At 58.6% G+C, this 15,630-nt stretch overlaps 1 protein-coding gene across 1 annotated transcript in view; it reads left to right on the top strand.

Moving 5' to 3' along the window:
- The window catches only part of GPR107 (G protein-coupled receptor 107), a gene marked incomplete at both ends in the record, with an annotated part of 60,818 nt that extends 45,510 nt beyond the window's left edge, over nt 1-15,308 (top strand). Inside the window, 4 exons of the mRNA XM_080708871.1 lie at nt 6,388-6,437; nt 8,265-8,348; nt 10,137-10,258; nt 15,215-15,308. Of these exons, the coding sequence (XP_080564997.1) occupies nt 6,388-6,437; nt 8,265-8,348; nt 10,137-10,258; nt 15,215-15,308 (350 nt within the window). The remainder of the gene's footprint in view (nt 1-6,387; nt 6,438-8,264; nt 8,349-10,136; nt 10,259-15,214) is intronic.
- Nucleotides 15,309-15,630: the final 322 nt, after the last annotated feature.

The following is a 15,630-nucleotide window of genomic DNA, read 5'->3' as shown; positions in this document are numbered from 1 at the left end:
TGGAACCCAGGGGCATTCTACGTCCAAGCTACCCGCCAGCACTATTTTATTATTCCTTATTTTGAAACAGGGTCTCACCTGAGTAGCTGAGGCTGTCTGCGAACCATGATCCTCCTGTCTCAGCCTCCCAAATGGTGGGATGACAAGCGTGCGCCACCACGCCCAGCTTTTCTCACTTGTTTTTATAAGTAAAGTTTTATTCTAGTGCAGCCAGGCCCAGTTGTATACACATCACCCATAGCTGCTTTTGTGCTACAGTGGCGGAACTGAGTGTTTGGGACAGATCATCTAGTCCCAAAAGCCAAACATCTACCCCGCACCGTGACGCAGGCTGCGATCCTAATACTTGGAAGACTGAAACAGGAAGGTTGCAGGTTTGAGGCCAGCCTCAGTAAGCTAGGGAGAGCCTATTTCAAAGTAAAAATAAAAAGGACTGAGGGTATAACTCAGTGATAGAATACCCCTGGGTTCAATCCCAAAGAATCCCCCCCTAAATAGAAACAAAAGCAAACACTTGCGATCCTAGCCTTTACCGAGAAAGGCCGCAGCCCTCGCCGTTCTGGACGCTAAGAGGTGGCATGGTTGAGCCACACCATACTGGAGTAATGACTGCTGACCTAACTCTGTTCCCTTTTTTTGCGGGCCGGGGGATGGAACCCAGGGGCACTCGCCCTCCGATCTACACCCCTGGCCCTGTTTTTTATTCTTTATTTTGAAACAGGGTCTCACTGAGTTGCAGAGGGCCTCACTAAGTAGCCGAGGCTGTCCGCGAACCGCGATCCTCCTGTCTCAGCCTCCGAATGCTGGGATCACAAGCGCGCCCACCGCGCCCGGGTTTAACTCTTTCTTGAGCACTTTGAAATCCATAAAGCACGCAAAGTATGTAAGATATTGCTGCTGCTGAGTGTTCGCTGGACTCCAGCCGTCGCTCTGCCGGGAGCCTGCTGTAGGCGGCTCTGAACACGGCTCACCTTGCTGTGAGAGTGTGGACGCGCTCGAGGCTCGGCGGGAGGCTGTGCGCGCTCTGGCCTGACTCCCTTGGCTCGGTGCCTCTGTGCAGTCCCAGGTTTGCCGGCATTAGGTTCTGCTTTCCGAGCAGGAGCCGCCGACACCATTGCCAGCGCGCGAGGACTTACCAGGGCGAGCCTGGACCCCTGGCTCCAGAGCCTCTGGGGAGGAAGGAGGTCGGGAGCAGGGAGTGGGGTGTGGCTCCCCGGCTGCAGCCAGCCTCTACTGGCGCTGCTGTTGGAACGCGGTTTATGGCAGAAGAATCAAGAGGCCCTTGATCCTGGTCACGCGAACATCCTCATCCTTCCTGTCGTTCCCGCGCAGCGAGAGGCTTCAGCTGTCGGTCCAGCCTCTGCGTCCTTGGGTACCAGCAGCAGTGACCCTGGCCTCTGGACAGGGGCATGGGCAGCAGAGAGCAGTCTCCCTCCAGGGCCGGGCTGGAGCACCCAGGAAGCCCCTCTGTCTGGTGGCAGGAGGGCAGTGGCATGTGCCGGCCCTCAGCCGCCTCCCAGCGCGGCCACCCTGCTAATTCACACCTGCTTTTGCGCAGCATCCTTGAGTGTGGCCACCACAAATGAGGTAGAGCCCGACTTCCAGCATCTTCTCAACAGGTTAAATCCTAGCAAGACTTAAAGCATTGCTAAAGCTGGGTGTGGTGGTGCGTACTTGTAATCCCAGTACTTGGGAGGCTGAGGCAGGAGGATCATGGGTTCGAGGCCAGCCTCAGCTACTTAGGCTCTCCGCAACTGTGTGAGACCCTGCTTCAAAATAAATAGAAAAATGGGGCTGGGGCTGTAGCTCGGAAGTAGAATGCCCCTGGGTTCAATCCTCAGTACCACAAAAAGCAAAGAATAAAAAGCACTGCTAAATATACTGTGGTGAGGGGGGGGTGTGCCTGCAAGTTTAATACAGTGGTTTTTTTTTTTTTTTTTTTTTATCAGCAAAAGCCTTTTTTCACGACTTCCCGTCAACACATTACTTTAAAGTGCCCATCGTCACAATCCGTCCTGATCACAGCTGGTGGCCGACACGGAGTGCTGGGTGAGCCTGGATGCCGCCTGGCTTCGTGGCAGCCACAGTCCAGAGAAGCCGGGCTCGGTGGCACCAGGCCGAGGGGCAGCCTTGGCATGGATGCGTTGCCGTTTCTTGTTAAGATGCTGCCAGGCCCTCGGCCGTGCCACGTGGCATGCCATCCCGGGCCCACCTGGTTGGGGTGCGCGTCTGCCACCCGTGGGGCTCGAGGTGCAGGAGGCGGCTCTTCCCAGCGGGTTTCCGCAGCCTCCGCACCGGTTCCCCTGCTGCCCACCAGCAGCCGGCATCTGGCCTGGTCCTCGCTCTCCCACCTCCAGTGTGCCTGCGGTGGGGAGCCGGCGTGTGACGTGTGTGGTGGCGAGCTGGCTGGCAGAGCAGGAGCCCCGTCACCCGGCCCTGGGGCCCTGCTCTGTGGATCAGGTCAGAGGGCGGGCGAGCAGGAAACCCGAGAGGCCTGGAAGCAGGAGCCTCCCTGCTGTCGGATGGGCTCCCGTTTCCCTCCGTCCAGGCCGGCCTCAGTGGGCTGGGTTCAAGCCGTGCCCAGCCCCAGCTCCCCAAGCACCTGGGCGCCTGCGCGCTGTGCCTGGTTGGCCAGGTTTGCGTCTTTGCTGCTTTGAGTTCACTTAAGACATAATTTGCTTAGAATAAGTTGTGCAGCCTTTTTCTAAGGTGTGGTGCTAGGGATTGAGCCCAGGGGTACTCGGCCACCGCGCTACACTCCCTGCCCCTTCTTGGGGGTATGGAGTGTTCAGTCCAGGGGCATTCTACCTCTGCTGTGTCCCTCAGATCCCTCCCCCTTTTCAAAATGTCAAAACAGGGTTTTGCTAAATTTTTGAGAGCCTCGCCAAGTTGCTAAGACTGGCCTCAAAACTGCGACCGTCCTCTCAGCCTCTGCAGCACTGGGATTATAGGTGTGTGCCATCTCACCCTGCTTTTTATTTTATTTTATTTTTTTACTTCGAGTCAGAATCTTACTAAGTTGCCAGGTTCCTCTCGAATTTGTGGTTCTCCTGCCTTCCAAGTACTGGAATTACAGGCACGCGCATCACAGCTGGCTCCTTTTTTATATCGAGACGGGGTCTTGCTGAGCTGCTGAAGCTGGCCCTAACCCTGCGATCCTCCTGCCTCTGCCTCCCAAGCTCTGGGGTTGCAGGCATGCACCTCTGCACCTGGCTCTCAGTTGGATGACTTGACGCCTCTGGGGTCACTGCTTTAAGTGTGTATTAGGTACGTGTGCTCTGAGTCCTCTTCCACGTGGCGCTCAGTGAAGAGCAGAGGGTCCACGCTCTGCCTAGCTCTTCCTGTCTTACCACAGTCCTTCCTGCGCTTGCCCTGGACGCTGCCTCTGCGTCGGTGGGGTCTCCTGTTAGTGGAGATCAGAGGGCACCCCGTGGATGCTTCCAGGTCGGCGTGGCCCAGGTCCACATGTTGCCTGAGCGCTTTGGCGTCTGCATCTTGCTGGGTGACTTGGCGGCTCTGCAGCGGGCTCTCAGGCGGCGGGCCCTCGTGTGGGAAGCTCGTCCCGTGGAGTGGAGCCCAGAGCTCCAGCAGAGCTGGAGAGCCAGGGCCATCAGTAGCTCTTACGTTTTACATTTGTGTGTTTGACTCAGAACGCCCTGTGGGGCCCAGCGGGGAGGAGAGTGGAGAGAAGGATGCTGGGAGAGAAGGATGCTGGGAGAGAAGGATGCTGGGAGAGAAGGATGCTGGGAGAGAAGGATGCTGGGAGAGAAGGATGCTGGGTAGGGGGCTGTTCTAAGCCTGAGGCTCTCCGCACCCCGGGAGGCTTTGGGGGTGTTTAAGCAGCTGCTGTGAGCCTTTGCCCCTGTGCTTCCGTAATTCCTGCAGTATTCGCTCCTGAGAATGGTTGCCAGAGCTCCTGGGCACGGCCCTGAGTTGAGTCATTGCATCTCCCTGAGCCGCCAGTAGATTAAAAGCTGTGCGTTGCCTTTCTCTTAGCGTGATGGACGCGTGGGCACTAGGAGCCTGGCCCTCGGAGGGAGTGGCCGTGGTCTGCCGAGGGCTTCTCCACATAGCAGCCGTGTGTCCCGCCACTGCCTGCCCTTTGCTGGCCGAGCCCCTTACCACGAGGCAGGGGGACAGCCCGCGGTGCCCCGCTAGATGGGGGCGACTCGTACAGAATATTGAAGAGAGGGGCAGTGACCTGTCTGCTGGCACGGAGAGGTGGTGCCTGGGAAGGGCAGCGTCCCTGGTGCGTGGCGCACTTGGGCTCCCTCGCTGCGGGGAGAGAGGGCTGGTGCACTGGAGGGCGCGCCTGCCACAGAGACCACGACCTCCAGCCCCCTGCGCTCTCACCAGAGCTTTCCAGCGGGGCCTGACTCTAAGAGAGGGCTGGCCTGGGTAGCAGCACCTACATGACTCTCCAGGCAACTGGTACCCACCCAGAAAAGCGCCGTTGCTGTAAAGGAATTCTGACCCACTGTTGAGAAATCCTCCCCCGGACTAGAGGAGCCATGTCTGCAGAGGGCGGGGCCGTCGGGCAGGCACGCAGGGGCCTGGGCCTCGCCCACGCTCGTTTTTTTTTTTTTTTTTTTTTTTTTTTTTTTTTTTTTTTACCATATTTGCTGCCTCTGTGGTGGGGTCAGAAATGGCCAACGCGGCCTTACTGAGTGAGCTTTCGTTCCCAGGGGAGCCCAGAGCGCCGCGCGCCCCAGCCCTCTCCGTTCCAGGGAGGCCTTTGGAAGGAAAGCCGAGGGCGGCTGGGATGGGGCTGCTGGCTGCTGCTTGTCTGCGGCATGAGCTCCGGCCAGTGCGGCTTCCAGGAGAGCCACGCTCTGCAGTCCCAGGTCCGCCCGTCCCGTTTCCCGTGAGCCCGTTTCCGCCCATCCCGGCGGTGGCGTTGTGACACAGCACGTGCCCCCCTTGGTACTGGGCGACCATGGAATCCCGGCGTGGCTCTGACACCGTGACGTCATGCGTGAGGCGCGGTGAGCGGCTGCACTCCGTGTACCGTCTTCACCTAAGGGCAGCCGCTGCTACTCTTGCCCCAGCAGGTGGAGGGACTGGGCACAGAGGCAAGGCGGCTCCCAGAGAGCGCACGGCCACAGTCAGGTGGACGCTGTGGACGCGGCCCGCACGGCCCCGCCGCTCTCCTGCTCCGCTGACAGAGCCTGGGGGGCGGGGAGGCGCCTGCCGAGCATACCTGAGGCCCTGGCTCCCATCCGAGCCGCAGAAATAAGTGAAGAAACAAGAGCGGGGTGCGGGGACGCACCTGCAGGCCAGTGTTTGGGAGGCTGAGACAGGAGGGTCTCAGCAGGTTCAAAGCCAGCCGCAGCAACTCGGCCATGCTTCCAAATAAAATAGAAAGTGGGCTAGGGGTGTAGCCCAGATGTAAAATGCCCCTGGCTCAACCCCAGACACACACACACACACACACACACACACACACACACACACACACACACACACACACCAACAAGAAGACTGCAGGAAAGTGGCAGGACCAGAAAGCACTTGAGGGCTGCTGCGTGCGTGCTGAGGCCGTGGCAGCGCTCGCCGTGGGGTCCCGGCCTCGGCATGTGAGGTTCCCGGGAAGGCTCCAGACCATCCCTCCACAGCAGGTGCGCTCGGCCTCCCAGAGCAGGCTGCTACAGCCGGGAGAGCTGGCGTCACCTTGAAGATCACTGAGCGTTGGGGTTTCTGTAGGATCCTCGGCTTGATTGTCCCCCGCTAAACCAGAGCGCAGGGCAAGAGGAAATCTGGACCTTTGCCACGCGCCGTCTCATGCTTACACTGAATCGGTAATTGAACGCTATTAAGAAAAATTAATTTGCTTCCTGCCGGAAGGTTTATCATGCATGGAAGGACTGCTGCTCAGGGAGGGAGCCAGGCTTCCCTCTGCGGTCATCCATATTTTATAGCTGTGGACTGCGGCAGGAAGCCCCACGTCCTGGCGAGGCTGACCTTGGGCATTCGGGGAGGCGTGTGAAGGGCCTACTGAAAGGCTCTAGTGAGTACCGAAGTGAAATTTGCCGAAGGCACCTGAGGGCTAATCGCGTGCACTGTTAGCTGGCGGGAGGCCCCAGCCGGTGCTCAGGGCAGCCTGGCACACGTCCCCGCGGAGGCCCAGCCCCTCCGGGCGGCGCGGGACTACACAGCTGCCCGTGTCTGAGGAGTAAGGTGGAGGAGCAGGGAGAGGGGCGCAGTGCCTCTGGGTGGGAGGGGCTCATGGGATACGGGCGCCTGCTGGGCCAGGGGGGAGACCGAGGCAGGAGGATCTCGCTGGGGCTGGACTGGACAGTGTGCTGGGCCCCGTCTCAAGATGAAGGAAACAGGAATGAACAGAGAAGGAGAAAATCCGTTAACGAGCTTTTTTGTTCTTCTCCCTAGCCGCCATCAACTTAGCAAAGCTGAAGCTTTTCAGACATTACTACGTCTTGGTGAGTAAAAAAAGAAGTCCTAGATCTGTGAGCTGGGCAGAGAGGGAAGAGAGGCGCGGCCTCACAGAGGGGCGCAGACCTGCGCCTCTCAGGCTGGAACTCAAGTGCCTGGGCTGCCACTCTGTGTTTCAGTGTGAAGCTTGACCTTGAGTATTTAGAAAACAAGCCCATGCTCAGTGTACAGGCGCGAGCACACTGCAGAAACGGACCCTCGAGGTGGCCCAGGCCCCGGAGGAGCCAGCGCTCTGGCCCGGCTGCGGCGGCGAGCGCGCCTTCCCGCAGCCCTCTCGGCCCCGCCGCCTGCAGCTGCTCCTTGGATTTGCCACTTTTACTCATTCAGAGATGGGGTTGCAGCGGGGCCTGGTGGCACGCGCTTGTAATCCCCACGCTTGGGAGGCTGAAACAGGAGGATCGCGCAGGTTCAAAATCAGCCTCAGCTACTTAGTGAGGCTCTCAGCAACTTAGACCCTGTTTCCAAATAAAATATATATACAAAAAAAAAAGGTCTGGGAGTATAGCCCAGAGGTAGAAAGCCTCTGGGTTCCACCCCCAGTACCACCAAAAAAAAAAAAAAAAAAAAAAATAGGACGGGGTATAGCTTGGAGGTAGACTACCCTTGGGTTCAATCCCCAAGACCTCCCCCAAAAAAATGGGGTTGCATGGTAGTGCATGCCTGTAATCCCAGTGGCTGGGAGGCTGAGACAAAAGGATTGCAGGTTGGAGGCTAGCCTTAGCAATTTAATGAGACCCTGTTTCAATAGAAATTATAAAAAGGGAAGTATATAGCTCAGTGGTAGAAACCCCCCCCCCCCGGGTTTGAGCCTAGTACCAAAAGAAATGTATGGGGTCTACTCACTTGTCCTTCAGCCTTTTTATTTTTTTTATTTAAAATTATTATTAGAGTATCTACCTCTCTCTTTCAATGTTCCCCGCAGGAAACTTCTTTCATGTTGTGCTTATAATATTTCCCTTAAGAACAGAAAATTGAGGAAGTTTTTATAAAACCTAAAAGCAGTGCCAGGGAGACTCCTGTGAGCGGAGCAGCGAAGACAGAATTGGCTGTAGGCCTCGGGTCGGCACTTCCCGGAGCCAAGAGTGCGGGTCCTCTAGCCTGATTCCTGGCTCCCGAAAGGAGGGCCCCATGTCTTCCATCTGTGGCTTGGGCGCTGACCTGCCCTCCGGGCAGTTCTGCCTGGGGGAGCACTAGAATTTCAGTAGAATTTCGTTTCCTCCGCCATCCGCCCCAGGGGGTTTTGGCACCTCAGAGCCTCTCTGGGCACAGGAGGCCACAGTAAGGAGCGGTCCTTGGCGGCCAAGCCAGGGTGCCAGGCCTTGGCGCCTGAACCCCAAGTGTGCCTGGCTGCCCTGCGCCTGGTCCCGGCGAGCAGTCTGTGCTCGGTGCCATCCCCTGGGGGTGGCGGCCTCGCCCTCGGCAGAGTGCATGAAGCTAGCTGCGGGCCCCGGTGCGCACCGTATCTGTGGTGGGACACCGCAGTCAGCGTTTTCCCTGGGTGGCTCTGCTTTGCCGTTACTGCTGGTACCTTCCTCCTGGCCGGGAATACAATTTGCCTTGGAGACTGAGCCCAGAGGGCCTGTGTGTGGACAGGCGGGAAGAGACGGGGAGCAGCCCACTAGCGTCCTGTGTCCCTGAGAAGGCCCAGGCCTCCCGCGGACCGCGGTGGCATCTCCTCTGCCGCCTGGACGAGTTAGCACCCGAGGGTTTGGTTAGCGCTCTACTCTCTTGAGTGCTTCACTGGTGAGGCAAAGTGTGGGAGAAATGGCGGCCTGACCTCTGCGGCCTGACCTCTGCTGGTTTCCTCCGCGCAGATCGTATGTTACATATACCTCACCCGGATCATCGCCTTCCTCCTCAAGCTCGCCGTCCCGTTCCAGTGGAAGTGGCTGTACCAGGTGCACTGATCTCGGTCCGCTCTCGGCCGGAGAACTGGCTTCTCAGGGCGACGCAGCCTGGGGAGGGTTAAAGTTGGCTTTAATTTCTGGGAATGACCACCGAGACTTCTATCTTAAGATTATTTGTGCCAGGAAGCTTCTGGATTGCATGAGAAGTCTGGGATAATTACATCATTGATTTTAGTTTTCATGTTTAATTTTTTTTTTTTTTTTTTTTTTGTGGTACTTGGGGTGGAACCGGGCTTTCTACCTCTGGGCCATACTCCCAGATCTATTTTATACTTTATTATTTTTGTTTGTTTTGTTGTTGTTTGTTTGTTTGTTTTTTGTCTTTGTTTTTGTGGTACTGGGGGTGGAACCCAGGGACTTTCTACCTTGGAGCTATCGTCCCAGACCTATTTTATATATTTTTTGGAAACAGGGTCTCACTAAGTTGCTGAGAGCCTCACTCAGTAGCTGAGGCTGGCTTCGAACCTGCGCGATCCTCCTGTCTCAGCCTCCCAAGCGCGGGGATTACAAGCGTGCGCCACCACGCCTGGCAGAGAGCTTTGCCCTGTTTAATTAAAACTCAGATGAAACGCAGCCTTTTCCTTCAGTTCCAGGACCTGGAGTAGTTTAGCAAAATAGCCCTACCTTCTTTGCCTTAATATAATTTTAATCACAAAGTATCTTTGACTAGGTGCTAGACTTGGTGCACTCAGGCTCTGTAGATATAGTGAGGTCTACAAGGTATCAGTGAGTCAGGCTGCCCCCCCCCCCCCGCACGCCTGTAACCCCAGTACTAGGGAGACTGAGATAGGAGGATTGTAGCTAGCAACCTAGTGAGACTGTATTTCAGAATAAAAAATAAATGGAGCTGGAGGCGTAGCTTGAGGTGGAATGCCTCTGGGTTCAATCCCTAGTACAATAAAAACAAAAAGGAAAAAGTTACCAGTGAATTGGGCGTGGGGGCGCACGCCTGTGAGCCCAGTGCTCACGAGGCTGAAGCAAGAGGTTCACAGGTTCGAAGCCAGCCTCAGCAGCTTAGTGAGATTCTCAGCAACTTAGACCCTGTTCCAGATAAGAACTAAAATAGGAGCCGGGCGTGGTGGCGCACGTTTGTAATCCCTGCGCTTGGGAGGCTGAGACAGGAGGATCGCGCAGGTTCGAAGCCAGCCTCAGCTACTGAGTGAGGCTCTCAGCAACTTAGTGAGACGCTGTTTCCAAATAAAATATAAAATAAGTCTGGGAGTGTAACCAGGAAGTAGAAAGCCCCTGGGTTCCATTCCCAGTACTACCAAAAAAAAAAAAAAAAAAAGATAAAATAGGACTAGAAGTGTATCCTGGAAGTAGAAGACCCCTGATTTTAATCCCCAGTACCATTAAAAAAAAAAAAGGGCCGGGCATGGTGGCGCACACTTTTAATCCCCATGCTTGGGAGGCTGAGACAGGAGGATCGCACAGGTTCGAAGCCAGCCTCAGCTACTTAGTGAGGCTCTCAGCAACTTAGTGAGACCTTGTCTCCAAATAAAGTATAAAATAGGTCTGAGAGTATAGCCTGAAGGGAGAAAGCCCCTGGGTTCCACCCCCAGTACCATACACAAAAAAAGTTGCAGTGAAGGGGCTGGGGTAACGCCTGCCCAGCACAGGACCTGCTGCGGACGGGTGTCTCCGGCACAGTGCTCCGGGCACAGGCTTCGGCAGGTCCGGGGAATGCCCAGGAATGCGGGCTGCGGGGCGCTTGGTGGGCTCCTCTGCCTCTGGGGCACAGTCTTGCTGACCCTTTATTTGGTGTCTTACAATTTGCAGCTCCTAGACGAAATGGCCACGCTGGTGTTCTTTGTTCTGACTGGGTATAAATTCCGTCCAGCTTCGGATAACCCCTACCTACAGCTGTCTCAGGAGGAAGACGACCTGGAAATGGAGTCTGTGTAAGACACCCCTTCCTCCCTCTGCCTTACCCTGAGCCCTCTGCCTAACTGGCGCTCCAGCCCCAGGCTGTTCCCGGCAGGAGCACCGTGCACCCCAGGCAGGGCCAGCAGCCCGTGCCCGCAGCCCCGGGGCAGGCGCTCGGGGCATCCTAGGCCGGCTCGGAGCCCTGCCCCGCCACGCTTCCCATGCCCCCTGCTAGCAGCTCGTGTGTGAGGTGTCATCGGAGTCACGTACCTGTCCTCTGTGTCACGGGACAGTGCTGCTCACAGCTGGCTGGCGTGACGCGTGTCTGAGCGCCGATGTGGGCTGTCGGAGGCACAGGCTGGGAGACGGTCTCTTCTGGGAAGTGCCGTGGTTTTCTAGAAGGGTGGCCAGGGATGCGCCTACTGTGCCCTCAGAGGTTGCAGCTGGTGACGGCTGCGGGCCTCCCTCGGCGATCACGGCTCACGCTGCACCATGCCAACCCGGGCTGGCTGCCTCTTCTGGCCTCTGCTGGGCGCCGGGCAGGTGCCATGATGGCTGTTCTGTGGGGACAGTAGCCGGGTTCTGTGCGGTGGACCCCACCAGCATCTCCCTGTGCGGAGGAAGAAAAGTGCCTGTTCTGCACAGTGGAGGGGAGAGCAGGAGGCAGGGGAGCCCTGTCCCGCCAGAGCGGCGGAGGCGCCCGCCCAGGTGAGCCCTGTCGAGCAGGCGGCCAGCTCAAGTTCAGCCGCACCTGCAGCAGGGCTGCCCCAGGGCAGGACCTGGAAGCTGAGTGGCTAGGTCACGGCATGCTGCTGAACTGAACTGCAAAATGGCTTCCTCCAGCCGCTCCATGTGAAGTGAGATGCATCCGCCTCAGGGCAAAAATGTTTCCAGCTTTATTTTATTTGTTTCTCTCTGACCGTATTTAACAGTAGTGCTTAGCATTTTAGCATGGGTCTGTGATTACGATCAGGGAGCCAGGCGCGGTGGCACACACCTGTAATCCTAGCAGTGGAAGGCAGGCGCACAGACTCTAAGACCCGGGCCACTTGAGGGGGTGTTCTTTATTCTGTCAAGATGGGGGAAGGTCAGGATGCTGGGCACGGGTGACCCTGGATGACCTCCCTTGGCACTCCTGTGCAGTGCGCGGGGAAGGAAGAATGCTCTGATCACACTCAGCGTTTTCCTGGGGCATGAGAGGGGGGGGGGAGGAAGAGGGAGGGAGAAAACGAACACACGCTGCTGTCGGAACGGTGTGTGGGTTCATAGGACATGGCAGAGCAGAGGCCCGACCGGAGGCTTCGCCACCGGCTGCTGTGCCGACCCACAAGAGCTCGTACTGGCTTCACTCAGGCTCTCTTCTTGTAGACGGCATGTCTCAAATACTCAGAAACAACCAGAGCCAGAGGCGAGCAGGGCCTGGCCTCGGTGTCCCACAAGGCCGTTAGCGTTCCACAGCGTTAGGTGGTGGGGGTCCGCGGAGACACCTGAGTCTGACGCTCGCTGCAGGACAGGCCTCTCTCTGTGGACGCCTCTCCCCGTGCCTTCCACCCTCCTGTGCCCACGTGCCCCGGAGCATACCCACCCAGCAGGCACCGCGCTGGCCTGCACTGCCACGTCTGCTTGCTACCCCTGGGTGTCGGCTCCCCTCTTCTCCGCCCTGGCGGCGGGGACAGGGTCTGCCCTTGATCCCGGCAGGCGCTGAGTGGCTCCCTGAGCCTCGAGCTGCCAGGAGCCGCCCCCGCCCCCTTGCCCTTACCTGGTCCTCCCGCCCGTGGCATTCCTGCAGTCAGAGGAACAGCAGCATCCACCCCTCCTCCCCATCTGTTTCTTTACATTTCGCTTTGGGCCTACCAGGTTTGTAACAGAATTTATTGTGAAAAATTCCGCAAGTTAAAAAGTATTGGATGAAAATTTCGTGCTCGGCCTTAGTAGCCGCCGCCCATGCTGTGCATGGCCCTAATGATCCAATGACTCTGCCATTTGGAGAGTGGTGGAGAAGCAGTGCTTGGGGTCGGTTCAGGGCCAGGAAGTTGTCTCCCTGGGTGCCCACTCCACGGTGCTGTCTTGAGGCCTGCTGAGAGCAGCCTCGCGCATCTGGGCAGGGACCAGCCTGTCCCTGTCCCCGTCCTGCTGAGTCCTGGCACGGCCGGCGTGCCCGAGGAGCCCATGCAGGCCAGGGTGACTGTGGACCAGCTGTGCCTGTGGGCTGCGCCTCGGCCCAGGCAGGGAAGGGGCGTGCAGAGCCAGAGGGGCAGCCCCAGTTCCCCAGCGGGCTAGGCAGCGCAGAGCCTGTCGTGAGACCCACAGTTGGAGTCCCCAAGCCATCCCGGCCACCATGGCCCGAGCTCGTCAGCGCCCGCTGGCCCCTCTGCGGTGGTTGCTGCGCCGGGTTGGCTCTAGGTCTTCGGTCCCTTCTGCATGTGCGTGGAAACTAGACACTCAAGGAGACGCCTGCACAGCAGTGGGACCACGGCCCTCTGGCCCTGCAGAGAGGCTTTAGGGGTCCCGCTCTCCTGCCAGGGTGTCTGAGCGGCAGGTGGAGTCCTGGGGAGCCTGCGGGGGACTGGCCGGGATCACCCATGGCACCCGGCCCAGTGCCCCTTTGACTTCCAGGAGGGTCACTGGGAGGCAGGGCGCCCTCCCCCGGCACCTACCGCCAGGTCCCTTCATGTCTGCAGGTCACTGAGCCTCCCTGTCCCCTGCGCACCCTCCCCCCTCCCCTCCTTCCAGTACTCCCCGTGGCACCTCCCTGGGCCGTGAGCGTGAGCGCTCGCCCCTTGCCCGGCCTGGCCCCTGGTCTCAGTCTGCTCCTCGTGACAGCTGCCGCCCTTGCCCGTCCATCCGCTTCCTGCCTGCTCTCGTGGACGTGCAGTCACCGATAGAGAAGAGTGCCTTGAAGTGTGGGTGCCCTGATGCCACCAGCTGGTTCTCGGTGCTGGGCCCAGGTGTCTGCGCAGAACCCTTCCCACCTCGCCTCACCACTGCGTGGCAGCAGGCTCCCCACGGCACGGCACGCCCCGACTTCTCTGGGAGCCTGGGGGCTTCCCCCAAGCCGTTGCCCACCACAGTTCTTTTCAGAAACTCCCTGCCGCCCCACCCTGTGTCTTGCTGGCCAGCCCCTCCACATCTTGTGGTTTGAGCCCCGGCTCCCCGTTACCCAGGCAGAGGGCGGCCTCACTGCAGCCCAGTCCTCACGCTCCTGCCTGGGCCTGGGCCGGGAGCAGCTGCGTGTGGCTCCAGAAGCCTAGCCCTGCTGGCCCTGGGCGCCCCGGGGCAGCGACTGTCTTTCCTCTGACCTGGCACTGGGCCTGTGCAGGAAAGACACAAGTTGTTTCTCAGCAGGCCCACCATCCAGAGAGGAGTGCTTCTTCAGGGAAGAAAAGACAGCCCCTGGCGGAATGCGCCTGGCCTCTGGGGTCTGTGCCTTCCCAACAAGGTGCCCTGACCAGAGGATGGTTTCTCTGCCGGGGTGTTTTGAAGCCTTGGCTGCCTCCTGGGCAGGATGAGCACAGGGCTGTGGGCAGAGCTGGGAGGGCTCTGGCTCCCTGGCCAGGTGCTGTCTTTGCAGCAGCCCCGGGGCCCTCGGGCCCTCCTGGGGAAGTGGGCTCTTTCTAAGGTCTGTCTGCACAGGACAGCAAGAGGAAGTGAGCCAGGCACCCCCTGTCCTGGGCTGGCACTTGCTGGCGCTCCCTCCCTTCCCAGGAGACGTGTATTGTGCCAGCTTTGCTGGTACAGACCACCTGCGGGCCCAAAGGACCCGAATGGAGAGGAGGCCTCTGGGGAGGGCCACGAGGCTCCGAGACCCACTTTCGGCAGCAGCCTGAAGGGGAAAAGGGGTTCTTCTGTCTTTACCCCCGAGAGCGCTTATTCACCATGCACTCCAGCTGGACACTCAGGATGTGCAGCGTGGAGGCGAGGGGCGGAGCCGTGGAGCGACGGGGCGGGGCCTTGGAGAGTCTGGTTTGACAGGTGGGACTGATTTACTGGTTAGGAAACCGGGGTGATGCTGGGCTGCTGTTCTCTACTCCGTACCCCTGCTTGGTTCTCCTGCTGCTTTATGGAGCCACTCAGCTTCTGTTTACCCTCTGTGAGGCAAGAGGTTTCCTTCCCATAGGAACCCGACAGGAGGGCCGCCTCGCCGCCTCCACGTCCTGGGCTCCGGCTTGAGTTCCCTGGCACTGCCACAGGGCCAGGCGCTGCAGGCAGGACGCTCCTCCCGGGAGCACTCAGAGTGGGGAGGGCTGCCTGCCGAGGCACAGGCATGGCCGGCCCTGGGCTGCGGAGCCCAGCCCTCTGCCTGCAATGGTCAAAGATCTGAGCCTAGCACTTTCCTCCAAACCTGCGCTTCTGTCCTGTGACTCAGCTAGGCCCCATCGTGACTGGTTGTTACAAATTCCCACACAGCTTATTAGCTTTCTTTTGTGAATATTAATTGTGTCACAGATGTTTGTCTCAGAGCCATAGCGTGCGCACGCGCGCGCACACAGACACACACACACCCCATAAAAACTATGGAGGCAGCCGGGCGTGGTGGCGCATACTTGTAATCCCAGCGCTTGGGAGGCTGAGACAGGAGGATCACACAGGTTCAAAGCCAGCCTCAGCTACTTAGTGAGGCTCTCAGCAACTTAGTGAGACCCGGTTTCCAAATAAAGTATAAAATAGGTCTGGGAGTGTATCCCAGAGGTAGAGAGATAAAAAAAAAAAAAAAACTATGGAGGCCAAGGCAAAGTAGATTAATGACAGTCACAGTAACCGTATTGAGTAGGCACTTTAGAGAAACTTATTTTTTCATCATGGAAAGTTCTCTATGGAGTGCAGAGAGGTCAGCTGCCTCGGCCAAGGCGACGCAGCTGGCAGGGAGAGGGCCAGGACTCCTCCCAGCTCTGACCCAAACGCCTAGCCACGGTGCTGCGCGGAGGTGGCCTTCGCCTTCTAGAAGCGAGAGGACAGGAGTCCCCAGTTGTTTTGGTTTCCTCCCTTTTCAGAGTGACGCCGTCCGGTGTGATGGAGGACGTGAAGAGGGTCAAGAAGGCGACCGGCTCCGTGGGGCCCCAGGGCGACTGGGAGGCCACGGCGTGACGGGGAGCTTCCAGCATACTCCTGGCCTCCTGGTGAGCAGGGACTGTTCCGACACCTCCTGACAGCGACACCGTGGAGCTCGGCTGCGCGCAGCCCGCGGACTCCTGCTTTTATACTCTTAGAAGTGGCCCCAGTGGCTACAGGCAGCTGACCGCCGTCCCTCAGGTGGGCGGGTGGGCGGGCGGCGGGCGGGAGCAGGAGAGGCGATCTGTCTCTAATTTAGATGTTTTCAGAAGAGAGCTTGGGTGGCTGGGGAGAGGGGGAGGGTGGCCAGTCATAGCACAGCTCTGCTTGGGGAAGCGGCCAGGTGTCTGCCAAGGAC

This window comes from Muscardinus avellanarius (genome assembly GCF_963383645.1).
Source record: "Muscardinus avellanarius genome assembly, chromosome: 13".
In the NCBI taxonomy this organism is placed as follows: domain Eukaryota; kingdom Metazoa; phylum Chordata; class Mammalia; order Rodentia; family Gliridae; genus Muscardinus; species Muscardinus avellanarius.
This window is presented reverse-complemented; position numbering and strand designations above follow the sequence as displayed.